This window comes from Podarcis tiliguerta (assembly GCF_965153285.1).
Source record: "Podarcis tiliguerta genome assembly, chromosome: 8".
NCBI classification, from domain to species: Eukaryota; Metazoa; Chordata; class Lepidosauria; order Squamata; family Lacertidae; genus Podarcis; species Podarcis tiliguerta.
This window is the reverse complement of record NC_139541.1, coordinates 30,826,618-30,840,632: the sequence shown is the minus strand read 5'-3', so window position 1 is coordinate 30,840,632 and position 14,015 is coordinate 30,826,618. Positions and strand designations below refer to the sequence as shown.

At 40.8% G+C, this 14,015-nt stretch overlaps 1 protein-coding gene across 1 annotated transcript in view; it reads left to right on the top strand.

Annotated features, from left to right (window-relative positions):
* The window catches only part of ITFG1 (integrin alpha FG-GAP repeat containing 1), a gene marked incomplete at its 5' end in the record, with an annotated part of 105,794 nt that overhangs the window by 22,768 nt on the left and 69,011 nt on the right, over window positions 1-14,015 (top strand). The window contains 2 exons of the mRNA XM_083451887.1: window positions 3,503-3,564; window positions 6,516-6,600. Coding sequence (XP_083308013.1) covers window positions 3,503-3,564; window positions 6,516-6,600 — 147 coding nt within the window. The remainder of the gene's footprint in view (window positions 1-3,502; window positions 3,565-6,515; window positions 6,601-14,015) is intronic.

Genomic DNA, 14,015 nt, shown 5'->3' with positions numbered 1-14,015 from the left:
CCACTGTACGACAGAGGACGAGATGGTTGGACAGTGTTCTCGAAGCTACAAACCTGAGCCTGACCAAACTGCGGGAGGCAGTGGAAGACAGGAGTGTCTGGCGTGCTCTGGTCCATGGGGTCACGAAGAGTCGGACACGACTAAACAACAACCACCACCACTGTATAAGGATGGGAGCAAACCTGGTTTGTCATACTCGAGAGTCACTGCCAGTCAAAGTAGACAGTACGGAGCTAGATGGGTCTTACTCAGTGTAAGGCAGCTTCCTATTTTTCTAAACTGACCTGATTGCCTTTCTGCAAGACAGACTGGGCTCTCACAGTAGAGATGGGTTGAGAAAGAGAGAGAGAAAGAGTGCAACACCCATTTCTCCATCAACAAAGAAGCATTGCAGTTGGCGGCTCCTAGTTTAATAGCAGAAACACCAGTAGTGTGTTGCTATAGTCTTTTTGTATCTCTCTCCTTGTGACCCAAGGTGGAGCTGAAATCCAAGATGGATACCACCTACTTCAAGGCTGCTGTGCAATACAAGTACATTTCTGGGTTGCTGTCATAGTTTTTCCCAAAGCTGGTACCAGTTGTGTGATTTGTGCTAGATGTTTTAGGCAGCCACTTACCTGGGGGGGGGGGGGGACAATATCCTTTCTTCTTTCTCCTCTCCCCCTTTTTCAGAAAACAAACAGAACAAACCAACCTCATCCTAAAAGTGAGGAAAAGGCAACATGCATTACAGTAGACAGAGCATGCTTCTCTCGCTATAAACACCTTTAAAAAAAAAAAACTCACCAAACCTTTTAGACATTTAAATTATCATCTTTGTGTTAGCTCTTTGTAGCTTGACTTGTGCTTTTGTCTTTTTTAACAAATCCTCACATTTATTCCTCCCACACAGCAAATAGCTAAACACATGTTTTGTTTTATTGCTAAGCTGCCCAACATCAGAGCCATTGTGTTGTTGGCTGGTTTTAAGAAAAACAAACCCAATCTCCATTTTGTTTTTGAGATGGTTATTATTCCAGTCCTATTGCTTTGTGGCTTTTTGTGATTGTACACTTTCCTTAAAACAAATTTATTTTAACGTAGAAGGTTGATGGTATATTACTTAATCAAGGTAAACTCTCTAAGCAATTTCCTTAAAATCATTTAAAACATTCATAAGAAATTCTTAGTAAAATCAACAGAATTTGCAATCTATAGTTTGTAAGAACAATTATGCATAGTAAATTACATGTCAGGGCATGCTTGCCTAATCATAAAAGCTTTTAGCAAGCTTCAAAAACAATGAACTTTCTCCTCCGCATTCTCTTCCCACCGCACTTTCCCCCCAACATCATACTGTCTATAACATTAGTGTCTCCATCAGATGTAACTGATCTGTAGAAAGGACTTTATGAACTGAAAACAGTTGTACTTCTGTGTGTATGTACTTTTGTTACTCAAGAAAATCTTTATTAAAGAAAGGATTTTATTTATTATATTAGTGCAGGTAACTTCAACTTTTTTGAACTCACTTTTAACCCAAACGTGCATTTATTAATATTTTACTAAATATTTGCATGGTGATGGTGCTCTTGTTACGACCCACCTTGGATCAGGATGCAGACCCCCACAGTTGAAGACCAATATATTTGTACAAGGACCTCTTCTTGCCCGGCATAGCTTCCCCTCCTTCTCCTTCTCCTTCTCCTTCTCCTCTTCCTATTCCTCCCACCCCAAATCTGCTCCAGAGGGTTAGAGAAACCCTAATAATAGATTAGAGGAGGGCACAGGAGGAGGAGAGGCTGGAGATGCATAAGCAAATGTCCTAATTGGATGGCTTCTTTGGATTCAACCGTGTACAGCGAAGCTACCTACTTTCTGTTCATACATGGTTGAGCTTCTGTTGGTTTCTACTATTGTGCTGCTTCCTGACATCCGTGGTTTTTTTAAGTACTAGGAAGTAGAGAACCTCACCTCTGACATGGTGCAGAAAAATGATTTGTAAGTGTCTCTATACCACACATAGAAATAGAAATAAGGGGAAATGTGTCTGAACCTTTCCAAGACTAACTCTAAAACCTCTTCGGCACAAAATAAGGCAACTAGTGTATTGGTAGCAACCAGCTGTATGGAACACATTTCCTCAATTTCAATATCATGCTGGGTCCTTCCAGGCGCAATTGAATCTTATAGCCCTTTGCACCTAATGCAGCAGCAGGCAAAAGGTAGATCAGGATCCAACTAAGAAATCTCTGGATGATTTGCAGTTGATCATCAAGCCGGTCTAGTTCCTTAGTAGCAATGGCAGACTCTCATTTCTGGCCTTGTGCTAATCACTTACCTCTCAATCTGTGAACCCCACCTTTAGACTAATAGTATTGACTTGTTTGCTTTGGCCCAGGCAGGCATCTGTGCAGCTCCACTGAGCAGTTTTAAAATAGATGTTCACTGATCTTTGTGCACATTTGTACATGCAGCTTATCCCCGTTTAGGGCTTGTTTCTACAGTAGGTATTTGAATCCAGCTGTTTAGTGTTGTAACAAAGAAAATGGTTACATGTATAAAAACCGTGGAAACAATTGCTTATATAAAAATCATTTTAAACACAGTTTTAATGAGTCCAGATACCAACTTGTATGGTTTTGTTAATGTGTATTTTTTTTATTCAAAGTATGGTAAGCTGCTTTGGGAATTTCTCTTTAGAAAGTTGAAATAAAAGATTTCTAAATAATTTATTTTATTCAAACAATTTATATACCGCTTGACTACAGTTGTCCCTAAGCAGTATGCCACGTTGTGCTGGTTGCGGCTGATAGGTACAACAACACATGGAAAGCATCATGTTTGCAAAGAATGGGCAAAGGTTTCAACCTCAGTCCCTGGGGAGACACACCTTCAGATTACCCCTCAGCCATGAAGGTTACTTAGTCACACTGTCTCTCAGCTTAGCCTACCTCACAGGGTTGTTGTGAGCATGAAATAGGAGAGGGCATGTGTGCTGCCTCGAGTTCTTGGGGCAATAGGCAGGATATAAATGTAATAAATAAAAATAAATTCTGGACTTGCTTGCAAAGAATCGGAGAGCTGCTCTAGGTGTAAGCGGTGCGTGTGTTTTCAGCTTCCCCTTCCCTCTGTGTGTTTGTATTTATTTATATAAAAGTTTGTTTATAAATCATTTAATATTTTGAAATCTCTAAGTGGTTCTTTACATCATACATCTTTTTATTTGTATTCCTCCTTTCCATAGTCAAAACCATGCTCATGGCAGCTTACAACATGAAAAATATTACATGATTACGAGCATAACAAAAGTAGTAATAAACAATAAATGAGACATCGAAAAGTAAACCAACAAGCTGAAGCAAGTTCCACATAAATCATAATAAGATCTAAGATAATAATAATAATAACAACAGCAACAACTTCCTCCAACAAGTCCCCAACCCAAGAGTCTGTTCGGCAAAATGTAAATGATACATTTCTCTGTCTCCTGTTGACCTTGCCCTTTATTTTATCTTTACAGATTTGTTTCTTACTACATTAGCACCGTCCGATGAAATCCAGTTTGAAATCTGGGTTAATCAGGTAAAGAAGTTTATATGTAAATGTTTTAGGATAGATATAATTTTTTAAAAAATGTATAAAAGCATGCTCAGAAAAAATAGATAAAAATAAGAGCATGCTTAGGGCCTGTTAAATGAAGAGGTTGTCTGATCATACTGATTTCAAGGATAAATAGCTGTCATTATAGTAAATATAACTTCAGCGCATTCAAACTTCAAAGATTGCTTGGAGGCAATGTTTTACTCAGCATCCCTGCCTCTGCAGGATTTTAGCATGACTGCCAATTAAACCAATCAGTCTGCCCTAATGTGTGCGTTAACAGGGCTCCTGTAGTGATGTCATCTGTTGTATGAGATTACTGTCATTTAATTTGTCAGCATGATGGCTTACAAAGAAAAAGAAAAAGATTTCAACACAGTGCTCATTCTTCGTTGCCTGTAGGCATTTGTCTAGGTTTAAGCATGGCTGAAATTTCTTCCTTGGAGAAATGGCAAAAGATAGTTTGGTTATTTATCCAGGCTTCTTCCCAGCTGTTTAATTCCCAAGGAAGACATCCCAGTGCAATTTGGTGTGTTGCAAAATAGGAATCACCCATCTTAGGACAAGTGGCTAACCACAAAGTCAGTATAATTCTTACAATTCCTGCTGATCATGAAAGAAATTAAATATCAAGAGGAAGAAAGTCAACTCTGATGACAATCTCTTTTAAAAAATTGCCCAGATACTTGAACATCATTTTTAAGGAGTGACATTTCAGGTTATTTCTGAGTTTGCCATTTAGAAAGGGTGGAGGGGGGTCACCTGACACCCCACACACCTTTTTGTTTCAGAGAGACTTTTGTTTCATGATCTGAAGGAATTGTAAGAATTATACTCTGTGGTTATTCTGCAGATTAATCTACTTCACATTTCCTAGTTCTCTGCAAACATTGGCATATTGTTTTTCAGTTTTTTGAAGATCTAACATAAATGTGTCCTCAGTGAACTTGAAGTGTTCTAGGAGTTCAACAGTGTTTAGAAGACAATTCAATTTTTCAGTTCTAATAATTTCCACATGACTAAAGTACATGAAAACACACTCTGAGTTAATGGGAGATTGCAGTTTAAAATCCAAATTGTTTTCAAAGCCACTCAAACATTATTATAATGGATTATTCACATTAATGATTCAGGTGTGTTGAAATAAAGTTGTTCAAAATTGGAACCAGCTTTGATGCACAATGACCCAGTTCAGATTATCTTGGTTTATTATGCCATGAATATGTGCTAGCCTCTTGCCAGTGCACAGAGCCGCTTTGCTTCTTCTTTCCTGGGGGCCACAATTAAACCAGGAAGTGTCTCATTAGCCATTTTGTCTGAACTTGAAAACTATGATTAGGAACTTTGGATCAAGCCAAGATCCTACACAAATGCTTAGTTTCCTTTGTTCAGACGAAATGAAAAACTACGCAATTGGAGTCTTCCTAGTTTTATCACAGCTCATTGTGAAGTGGCTATATGTACAAGAGAAACAGGATCATCAACGCCTCGTCAGTGATTGCAGCTTACCAGAAACCTCATCTGCTTGGAAGACCCTGCTGCAATGAATAGGAATTGTGCAAGGCTCCCTGAAATGTGACTTGTTCAGGACATGTTCCAGTGACAATACAGTCAAAAGTTTTATTTGCTAATTGTCATGTGCTGATTTCCTATTCAGCAATAAACTTCTATTTGCCATAACCAGGGGTCAAAATTTTGATCCAGAGGCAAGTAGCATAACTCTTGACTTTCATGTTGTGCTTTAAGGAACCACCTCTGACCCAGAAAGAACGTCCCTGTTTGCATCTAAGAACACTGCATTGTGTCCCGTCCCATTCCCAGGGGTGCAGCAGGGTATGTTATATAGCAGGCATCCCCAAACTCGGCCCTCCAGCTATTTTTGGGACTACAATTCCCATCATCCCTGACCACTGGTCCTGTTAGCTAGGGATGATGGGAGTTGTAGTCCCAAAACAGCTGCAGGACCAAGTTTGGAGATGCCTGTTATATAGTCTCAGGTAGCTTATCTGAGCATCCCACACCACTAGAAGCCATCTACTCAGGGTTTTCATCTTTTCCAGAAGCCATCTACTCAGGGTTTCCTCCTCTGATCACTACAGATCTTATTGCAGTGATTATTTGGAAGGAGATGTGAATGAGTATTCAGGAGGTGGCTATTCTGGTATAGTGTGTGTGGTGTTCTCCTGCCACTACCCTTTTGGGTGGTGACCAAATTGTTCTAGTAGTTGAGAAAATGGATATAGGTAACGTAATCCTTCTCCACTGATTGCATCCACTACAAAGAAGTTGGGAAAGTGCATTGTTAATTAGCACTGGAGCCATTTTTTTAGACAGGTTTTCCCCAAATCAAAGTCATTAAAAATGATTTGCAAACCATCAGGTGTGAAAATCCACGTAAATGCTTGCATGGCCATTGTGCTGAAGGGTGGCATAAAGATCCATTAAAAAAACCAAAGTAAGACAGAATTATGTTGGTTCCAGAAAGTATCAAGTTCTACTTTTCCCCATGTGTTTATGCTGGGGTATTCCCTACACTCACAGAGTTGTTTATAGATTAAGGTAAAGGTAAAGGGACCCCTGACCATTAGGTCCAGTCGTGGCTGACTCCTGGGGTTGCGGCGCTAATCTCGCTTTATTGACTGAGGGAGCCGGCGTTTGTTTGCAGACAGCTTCCGGGTCATGTGGCCAGCATGACTAAGCCACTTCTGGCGAACCAGAGCAGCGCACGGAAACGCCCTTTACCTTCCTGCCGGAGCGGTACCTATTTATCTGCTTGCACTTGAGGTGCTTTCGAACTGTCACGGGGATTCGAACCGCCAACCTTCTGATCGGCAAGTCCTAGGCTCTGTGGTTTAACCCACAGCGCCACCCGCGTCCCTTGTTTATAGATTACTTTGGGTAATATTTTGACTTTTTTATTTATCTCTTGACAGGATGGGAATTTTTCCAAAGCTACACATATGAAGAGGAAACCCAAAGATGTAAAAGTTGTTGGGCAATCAGTGTTCGCTGATTTTGGTGAGGTTCTTTTCTCCTTTTCCAAAATACTTGACATTTGCCAGTGCAGAGGGGTGGCACGACAAAGCACATACACAATAAACTCTTTTGTTGACTTAACAAATGGATTTATAGTACTGCTATTATTATATATTTTTTAAAAAAACACCTTTTCTACAAACCTAAGGCATTCATTTACAAGACTTTAACAGATAAACTGCCTATAAAACTCTGTCATGCATGAGAAACATTTAAATTAATTAAAGTAGCTTATAAAAAGATTGATGAAATGTGTTAACATTCTTAATAGTTATAATTGCCAGTTGTTTCACTAAGCTTTAGAACAAAGGGAATACGTAATTTATATGTAAATCTAGTTTAGAACAGTCTTTGACCAGCAAAATGTACTTTTTAAGCAGTAGCTTAGCTTTTAGGAATCATTGTGTATATTTTAAAAGCCTAAAATATAGTTGTTACTAATTCGTTAATCCAAAAGGTCTTTTTCTTTAACTCTAATTTTATTGATGACAGATAATGCTATTTTTTTATTCCATCATTCCTAATTTGAACACATAGGTTAATATAAATAATCTATATTTCTTTTTAAGCAGGGGCTTCTTGGGTAGAGATTTTACATCCTCTGAGAGTTAACTTTTATAATAGTTAGCAAATTGTCAGTGGCCATTCGTATAGTCTCTTGTGGCAAGTCAGAACCTCCAGTTGGCCACAAAAAGAGCTTCACAAAATTTTGCTCTTTTTATGCATAACTTAGGGGTGGTTTTTTGGGGGGGGGGGGTTGGGGTTGGCATGTTTGTTTGTTTCAGTTAAATTTATAATCACTAGGGGTGTGCGCCAAAGTCAGGATTAGGTTCAGATCCTATTTGTGGGGGGAAGGCTGCTTCAGCTCAAGATCGTTTTGGAGGAAACCCACCTCAACTCAGGTCCAAGTCAAAAACTCTTCCTTCAGAACATCCAAGGTTTCCTTCATTGACTAGAATGAGGAACCAAGCAAATACCTTTCACTCATATAACGGTGGTTTGCCTCCGGTGGGGTTGCTGAAGACATTTAACTGTGTTAACTACAACAGACAAAGCACAGGGCCATAGGATCCAATTTGTGTTTTTCCCCCCTTTTCTGCCATAGTGTTAACTTAGAATGCTCATTAAAACTCAAATAAGTATCTGCATGCAATTCCTCCCCCCTTGTCTTTTATTTTGAAAGAAAGAATACCCATGAGATTTGATTTGGGGGGAAGGGGGGAAAGATCTAAACTCTCTTTTGTCCATGCTGCTTCAGTTTTACATTGTCCTGGTACAGAAAGCTGTTAATGATTCCCCCAAAAGCAGATGGTGCTAAAAAATGCCATGAATACTAATAAGCATAAAGTATATGTCAGATACATTTATTTTGAAAGATGTAAGAAAGAGAAGTAATCTGGAATCGAATTTCATCTCTCCAAGTGTTATAGCTAACAGCAGTGGATAATATCACCAAAGGCTGCACTGTAATTTTAGAAATCTGCCATATTTCAAGGAAGTATGAATTAACTTGGATTTCAGGAAGTGTAGAAACAAACCTTTTGCAACATATACTTTCTATATACAATGTGCCATTTGGAGTTCTACTTCTTGTTACCATTTTAAAGTAAGAATCCTAACAAAAATTTAACAGTTTCAGTGTTGCGAATAAATAAAATACTGAAAAAGAAGTGCAAAACTTCCTTCTCCTGAAAGCACTTACAGCTTTGAAGAGTTTTGTTACTTGGAATGCATTGAAAGATGTGTAGAGATTGCCAGGGGCAAGAGAGTCTGGAGACTAAAGACTGAAAATTTCTTATGCCTAAGAGTGCCTGTGGATACGAATTCAGTTCAAAACAGGTTGGGTTTAATAAAGCAGAGATCTCCTATTCTTTCCGTGCCTTTCTGCTTTTCCTTTTCTCTGTTAGACTCGCATACCCCAGCCTTGCTAACTTTCTAACTGATGAAAGGATGTATCCGGTCCTCACTCAAACCCTGTTCATACATGTACCGTATTGGTCTGAATATAAGCCTCACTTTCCCCAAAAAATTCAGACCGTGAAAAGCTAAAGTGTGGCTTATATTTGCGACCTTACCGTATGCAGCCAGGAACGTGGGGCAAACAGTGCCAGGAGCATAGCACAGCACATACTTCCCCGCACTCTCCCCCAAGGCCAGGAACCAGGAAGGGAGAGAGCGAGGAAGGCGGAAGGCCGTCGGCAACACACCATGGCTCCCCGCCCCCAGTATGCTGCCAGGAGCAGCGAGGAAGGGAGCGGCATATATTCGGATATATTTTCTTTGTTTTCTTTTCACCCCTCCAATTTTAAAGGTGCGGCTTATATCCGGGTGCAGCTTATATTCAAACCAACATTGTATTTGTACCCTGGTGGCCCTGCCCTCAGCCCCCACATGCTTAAAGATGCCGTCTGCAATGATTTTGTTCATGCACACCCAACCGCATGTAGGCCTCTGTACTTGCTATCCCAGACTGTTTTCCAAGATGCTAGATCACATGTACATAAGTCTACATGCATTCAGATACGCCTGCCTAGGCGCCTTGCAAATATCACCTTTGGAATATGTGGGAGTGGAATCCTGATGAGTTACCTCCATATGTTCAGTTCAGTTGTATCTGAATGAATCTAACAAGATATAGCAACTAAGACACTTTGGCTCGGATGGAGGGAATTATTATAAAAAGAAGTTTTGGTACTTTTTTTGTTTGGATGCTATACTATAATCTAGCAGGGAGACAAGGAGAATTTACAAACATTCTTAACTTTACAAATGGAAGATAAAAATCTTTTCTTCAGCGTATGTCCAAATAATATTTATGGAGCAATAAATCATCCTGCTCTTCTTTTATTTTATTCTGTGGAATGTAATGAAATGGAGAATGGAATAGAAAACGTTTTTAATAAATTCTTTAGAAGCAACAGAACATACATTTTTCTACTGTCTTCTTCAAAAGGAATTCAATATAAAATTTGTAATTGTATTTTGAAGAGAGAGACATATACATTTGCAGCTTACGCCTCGTAGCCAATTGAGTAAATGTACATTAATGCCATTTTAAAGCAACAGTTTTTCTACTACCATGAAACAATGTTTTTCCCTTGACTGAACTAAATTACATGCAGTTAAAAATAAAGTAAATTCGATGCAAAATATTTAGACTGATAATTCAGGCAGCACCTCTGCTTCGATATTCCCTGCCTGTTTTCTGTGTTGATTTTGTTTCATGCTTGATTTTGAATTTGAATAAAATATAGGATATATTTGCATGCCAGGATCCATAAATGGTGTATCATGGGCAGATACTGAACTGTTTTTCACAGCTGTTGAGTGGGTAGTTGAGGGTAGTTGAACCAGACACCACCTAAGCTTGGGTCCCTTTTCCCACCCATGTTCACCATCTGCATAGAGTTTCTCTATGCAGCAGTAGAGTCATATTCATATTCATTCTGGATGTCAAGCACATTCACAAAAGCTGGCCCATAGCCATTTTTGCTTGAGCTACAACATGAAAAGCTTCTTTGGTACTGAAGCCAGCATGTAAGACATTTGAGTGGTCAAAGGTGCTTTCAAAGAGCATACATTTATGGCCTTTGAAATACACCCTTATCAAAGCTGATTGCTCTGTACCCAGGAAACCCAGTTTTTCTCTCTGTCAGATTGAAGCCTTCAGTTTAGCTTGCTTGGTTTGCATAGTCCTGGTGGCAGTACTGCATTTGTGCATTCAAAGGACTGCTTAGGACAAAAGGTGAGACAAATGCATTTAGAGAGAATGGAACTAACACACAAGTTTCATGAAAGGAAAGCTAAGAAAGCTTCATTAATAGATAACAGAGAGCTGTGCAGGATGCATGTGAAGCCTCACCCAGTCTCGATCTGGTTTTTTGTCCAACACATGAGTCCTCCGTAACCATGAAATTGAAAAGCCTGGAATCATGTGGGAGTCAGTCTGCATGGGTCTGGATTGGGCAAATGGCACGGGAGCTCGTGTAATGCTGTAGCTGAGTGCCGGTCTTGACCCTGCACCATATAAGCCTGACTGTTTCTAAAGCTCTGCATCTGAGGCTCTGGCAATTTCCCCTTCTGGCTGCATTCCCTTCACCACATTGAGTGCCCCACCAAACAGTCCCCTGACCTTCACGGGTGACTTGTTAGGCAGCACATAGCTATGACTGGAAGCCCTGCAAATCCCCAATATGTGGGTGGTCCTTTGGATCACAGGCATATTATTCATGCAGCAAGTCAATATAACTTATCCCCGTGAAGTTCTAACAGGAATCTGTGTAGTGTTGATGTGTAGAAGGAATTCTCTTATGAGGTAAATCAAGTCTGTAGCATAGGGGGCAGAAAGCACCACAAGGTTATATCCAGGTATGGTCCTTCAATTTAGTTTAGCTTTATCCTGCCAAAGGCATAGTAAAAGGTAAAGGGACCCCTGACCATTAGGTCCAGTCGTGACCGACTCTCGGTTTGCAGCATTCATCTCGCTTTATTGGCCGAGGGAGCCAGCGTACAGCTTCCGGGTCATGTAGCCAGCATGACTAAGCCGCTTCTGGCAAAGCAGAGCAGTGCATGGAAATGCCATTTACCTTCCCGCCGAAGCAGTACCTATTTATCTACTTGCACTCTAACATGCGTTTGAACTGCTAGGTTGGCAGGAGCAGGAACCGAGCAACAGGAGTTCACCCCGTCACGGGGATTCGAACCGCCGACCTTCTGATCGGCAAGCCCTAGGATCTGTGGTTTAGACCACAGCGCCACCCGCGTCCCTAAAGGCATAGTAGCAGTAAAATATTCTGGTATCTCAACTGATGACAAATATGCAAATGTCGTTCAAATATAGTGGCTGAGGCTTTTATCCCATACCCACTTCCCTAGGAGTGAGCACCATTTTGCTCAGTGGGACTTTTCAGAGTAAATACGTACAGGTTTGTGTTGGTGATGCCTTAACAAAGCTGCCTCGAGTGCTGTAGAAGCAGGGGAAGAGATGTTCTAAATAAATAACTCTTAGGCTTCCTTGCATACATCATAAAAGCATTTATAACATGTTAGAGGTGGATGCAAAACATGCATTGATATATTTCAGCATCTGATATCTTATATTTGTGTCAGCTTTGAAGGGGTAAAATTAATCAGCTTGCTGCAGAAAAAAAGTCCTCAGTTGCCACAGATAAAACTGGGTAGGTCACAGTGCCACAATTATCATTCACCTGACAGCGCTGCACCTCCATAATAGGATATAATTTTGCCGAGATGCGTTTTCCCTAAGGAGTGAGGGCTGCTCTTAGGGCTAAACGAGAAGCAGCAGCAGTGGCGGTTTTTTGTTTGTCACGTGGATCTGCCACAATCACCAGAAAAGTGGATGGAGGGGGCTGCTTTTTGGCAGCAAAAGAGGCACAAAGACAGTGATTGCAGAAATCACCAGTCCTTTCCATATCTGAGCTCAGCTGTGGAGAAAAGCATTGGGTGGTGAAGAGGGAGCATACTGTGTGTGGGGAGGAGGATAAACTTCAAGCAAGGGAGATCTTTTTTGTTCCTTCCCTGTGCGTTCCCTTTGCTTTTTAAATACCAGACCTCCAACCCATTCTTTTCCAGCACTTGCAACAAAATCACATAGAAACTCACAGATCTGATGCCAGTCCATCTACTCTGCCCTTTAGTAGCATGGTCTGTTACTGTCTGTGCATTTCCCGCTACCAGCTGCAAAGCACTCAAGAGAATACACAGAGCCCAGATGGAGCAGTTAGGATGCACTGAGGTCAGTGGGGCTACTTAACGTGCATAGTTCCATCTTTATAAGAAGAGACTCCTTTAATGTGGAATATTCGTCAAGAGTATTCTTTTTTTAAAAGGAAAGTCCCTGCTAGATGGGCCCCATTGCTGGTGGCATTATTTGCAGAGGCACCATGGACGTCCCCTTAAAACGTAAGGTCGGCTTTTCTATCTACATTACCCTCACAAAGTCCTAGGTTGAAAGCAAAGCATTGTTTCTCTTGTTGTGAACATCTCCAAATCCAACTTCTGTGAGGAGTTGTGGCAAGGGGAAACAAATTTATGATTCATTCAGAAGTGGGGGCACATGCATTCTCGCTCTCAGCCTAAGGCTTTGTAAGCATAACAATTTTGGTGTGATTGTTATTAGAAATTCGGAGAACTGAAATACCCCTCTATTTTACATGATGCTTTAGATTCCAGCCCTAGTTTATGCCAAAGGGTCTTCAGACCAGCTGTAGGCTCATGGCCAACTAGAGTGGACAAAGAAAAGGTGGAGTTTGTGGGGAAGGCAATTTAGACCAGACCTACCCACCTCAGCATCCTCTAAGCCACATGAAGCCACTACTGCTCCATTTCTGCAATATTAGGCAAGCGACCAAAAGAGGAAGTGGGCCCCACTAGGCCACCAAGTGGTTGGAGGACTGCGTTCAACTTAGTAGTCATACTAGAACATCATTCTATGAAACTTGTTGGCTGGAGACTCAGGAGAGACAGAAGAGACAACTTCACATAGCAGAATTAATTGGTGGTGACGGATAGTTTAGGTGACTGAAAGGGAATTCATAACATTCATGGGGGATAAGTATTTCAGTGGACATCAGTTACGAAAACTGGGACCTCACCTCTAGACATGACTTTCTTCAGTATGTCCCATTATGTTTCTTCCCCTTTTCCAACTGATACCCAACATTCAGTGGCTACTGAGTGTTCTTGATTCTCAATCAGATTGAATGGGGGGGGGGGTGAGTTGCCCTTTATGTTTTATTTAGGGTCTACGTCTGCTAGCACTGACCATCTCAGTTTACTCTTGGAGAGAATTTGCATGTTCGCAGGCAGTGACCTTGAAGTTGTTGTGGTGCAACCACAGCAGAGGAATCTTGCATTGCTTGTGGAATTACCAAAGGTGGCTTGTTGGTTGCTGTGGGTAGCAGGATATTGGAATAGATGGACCTTTAATCTGATCCCCCTGCCCCAGGGATGATCTTATGCCATTATCTCTAAACACTACGCCTGCTGCACTTGTGGCTCTTTTTTGGGACTTGGTGAAACTAAAGTTGCCCATTTCTTAAATTGTTTGGAGCAATTTAAGTTTCACGAAAGCCCCAAAAGACGTATTTGCTCTCCAGGAAACGACAGTGGGATTAAAGCCTCAATATGTCAGGTCTTCCTTTCCACTACCCACAACCCCCTCTGCAAAAAGCTGCTCCCTTTGTGATGTGATGTGAGCTCCTCTTCAAATAAAATTCATCTTTAATATCTGTATTGTTCATCTCCTACAATATTCCTCTTAATCAGTTTAATTTTCTTGTAAAAATTGGTTTTGAAGCAGCACTACAGCGTTAAGGAAACTGGAAAATATTATTTCAGCCACTTCAGTTCAACAATGAGCATTAATAATGGGTAAA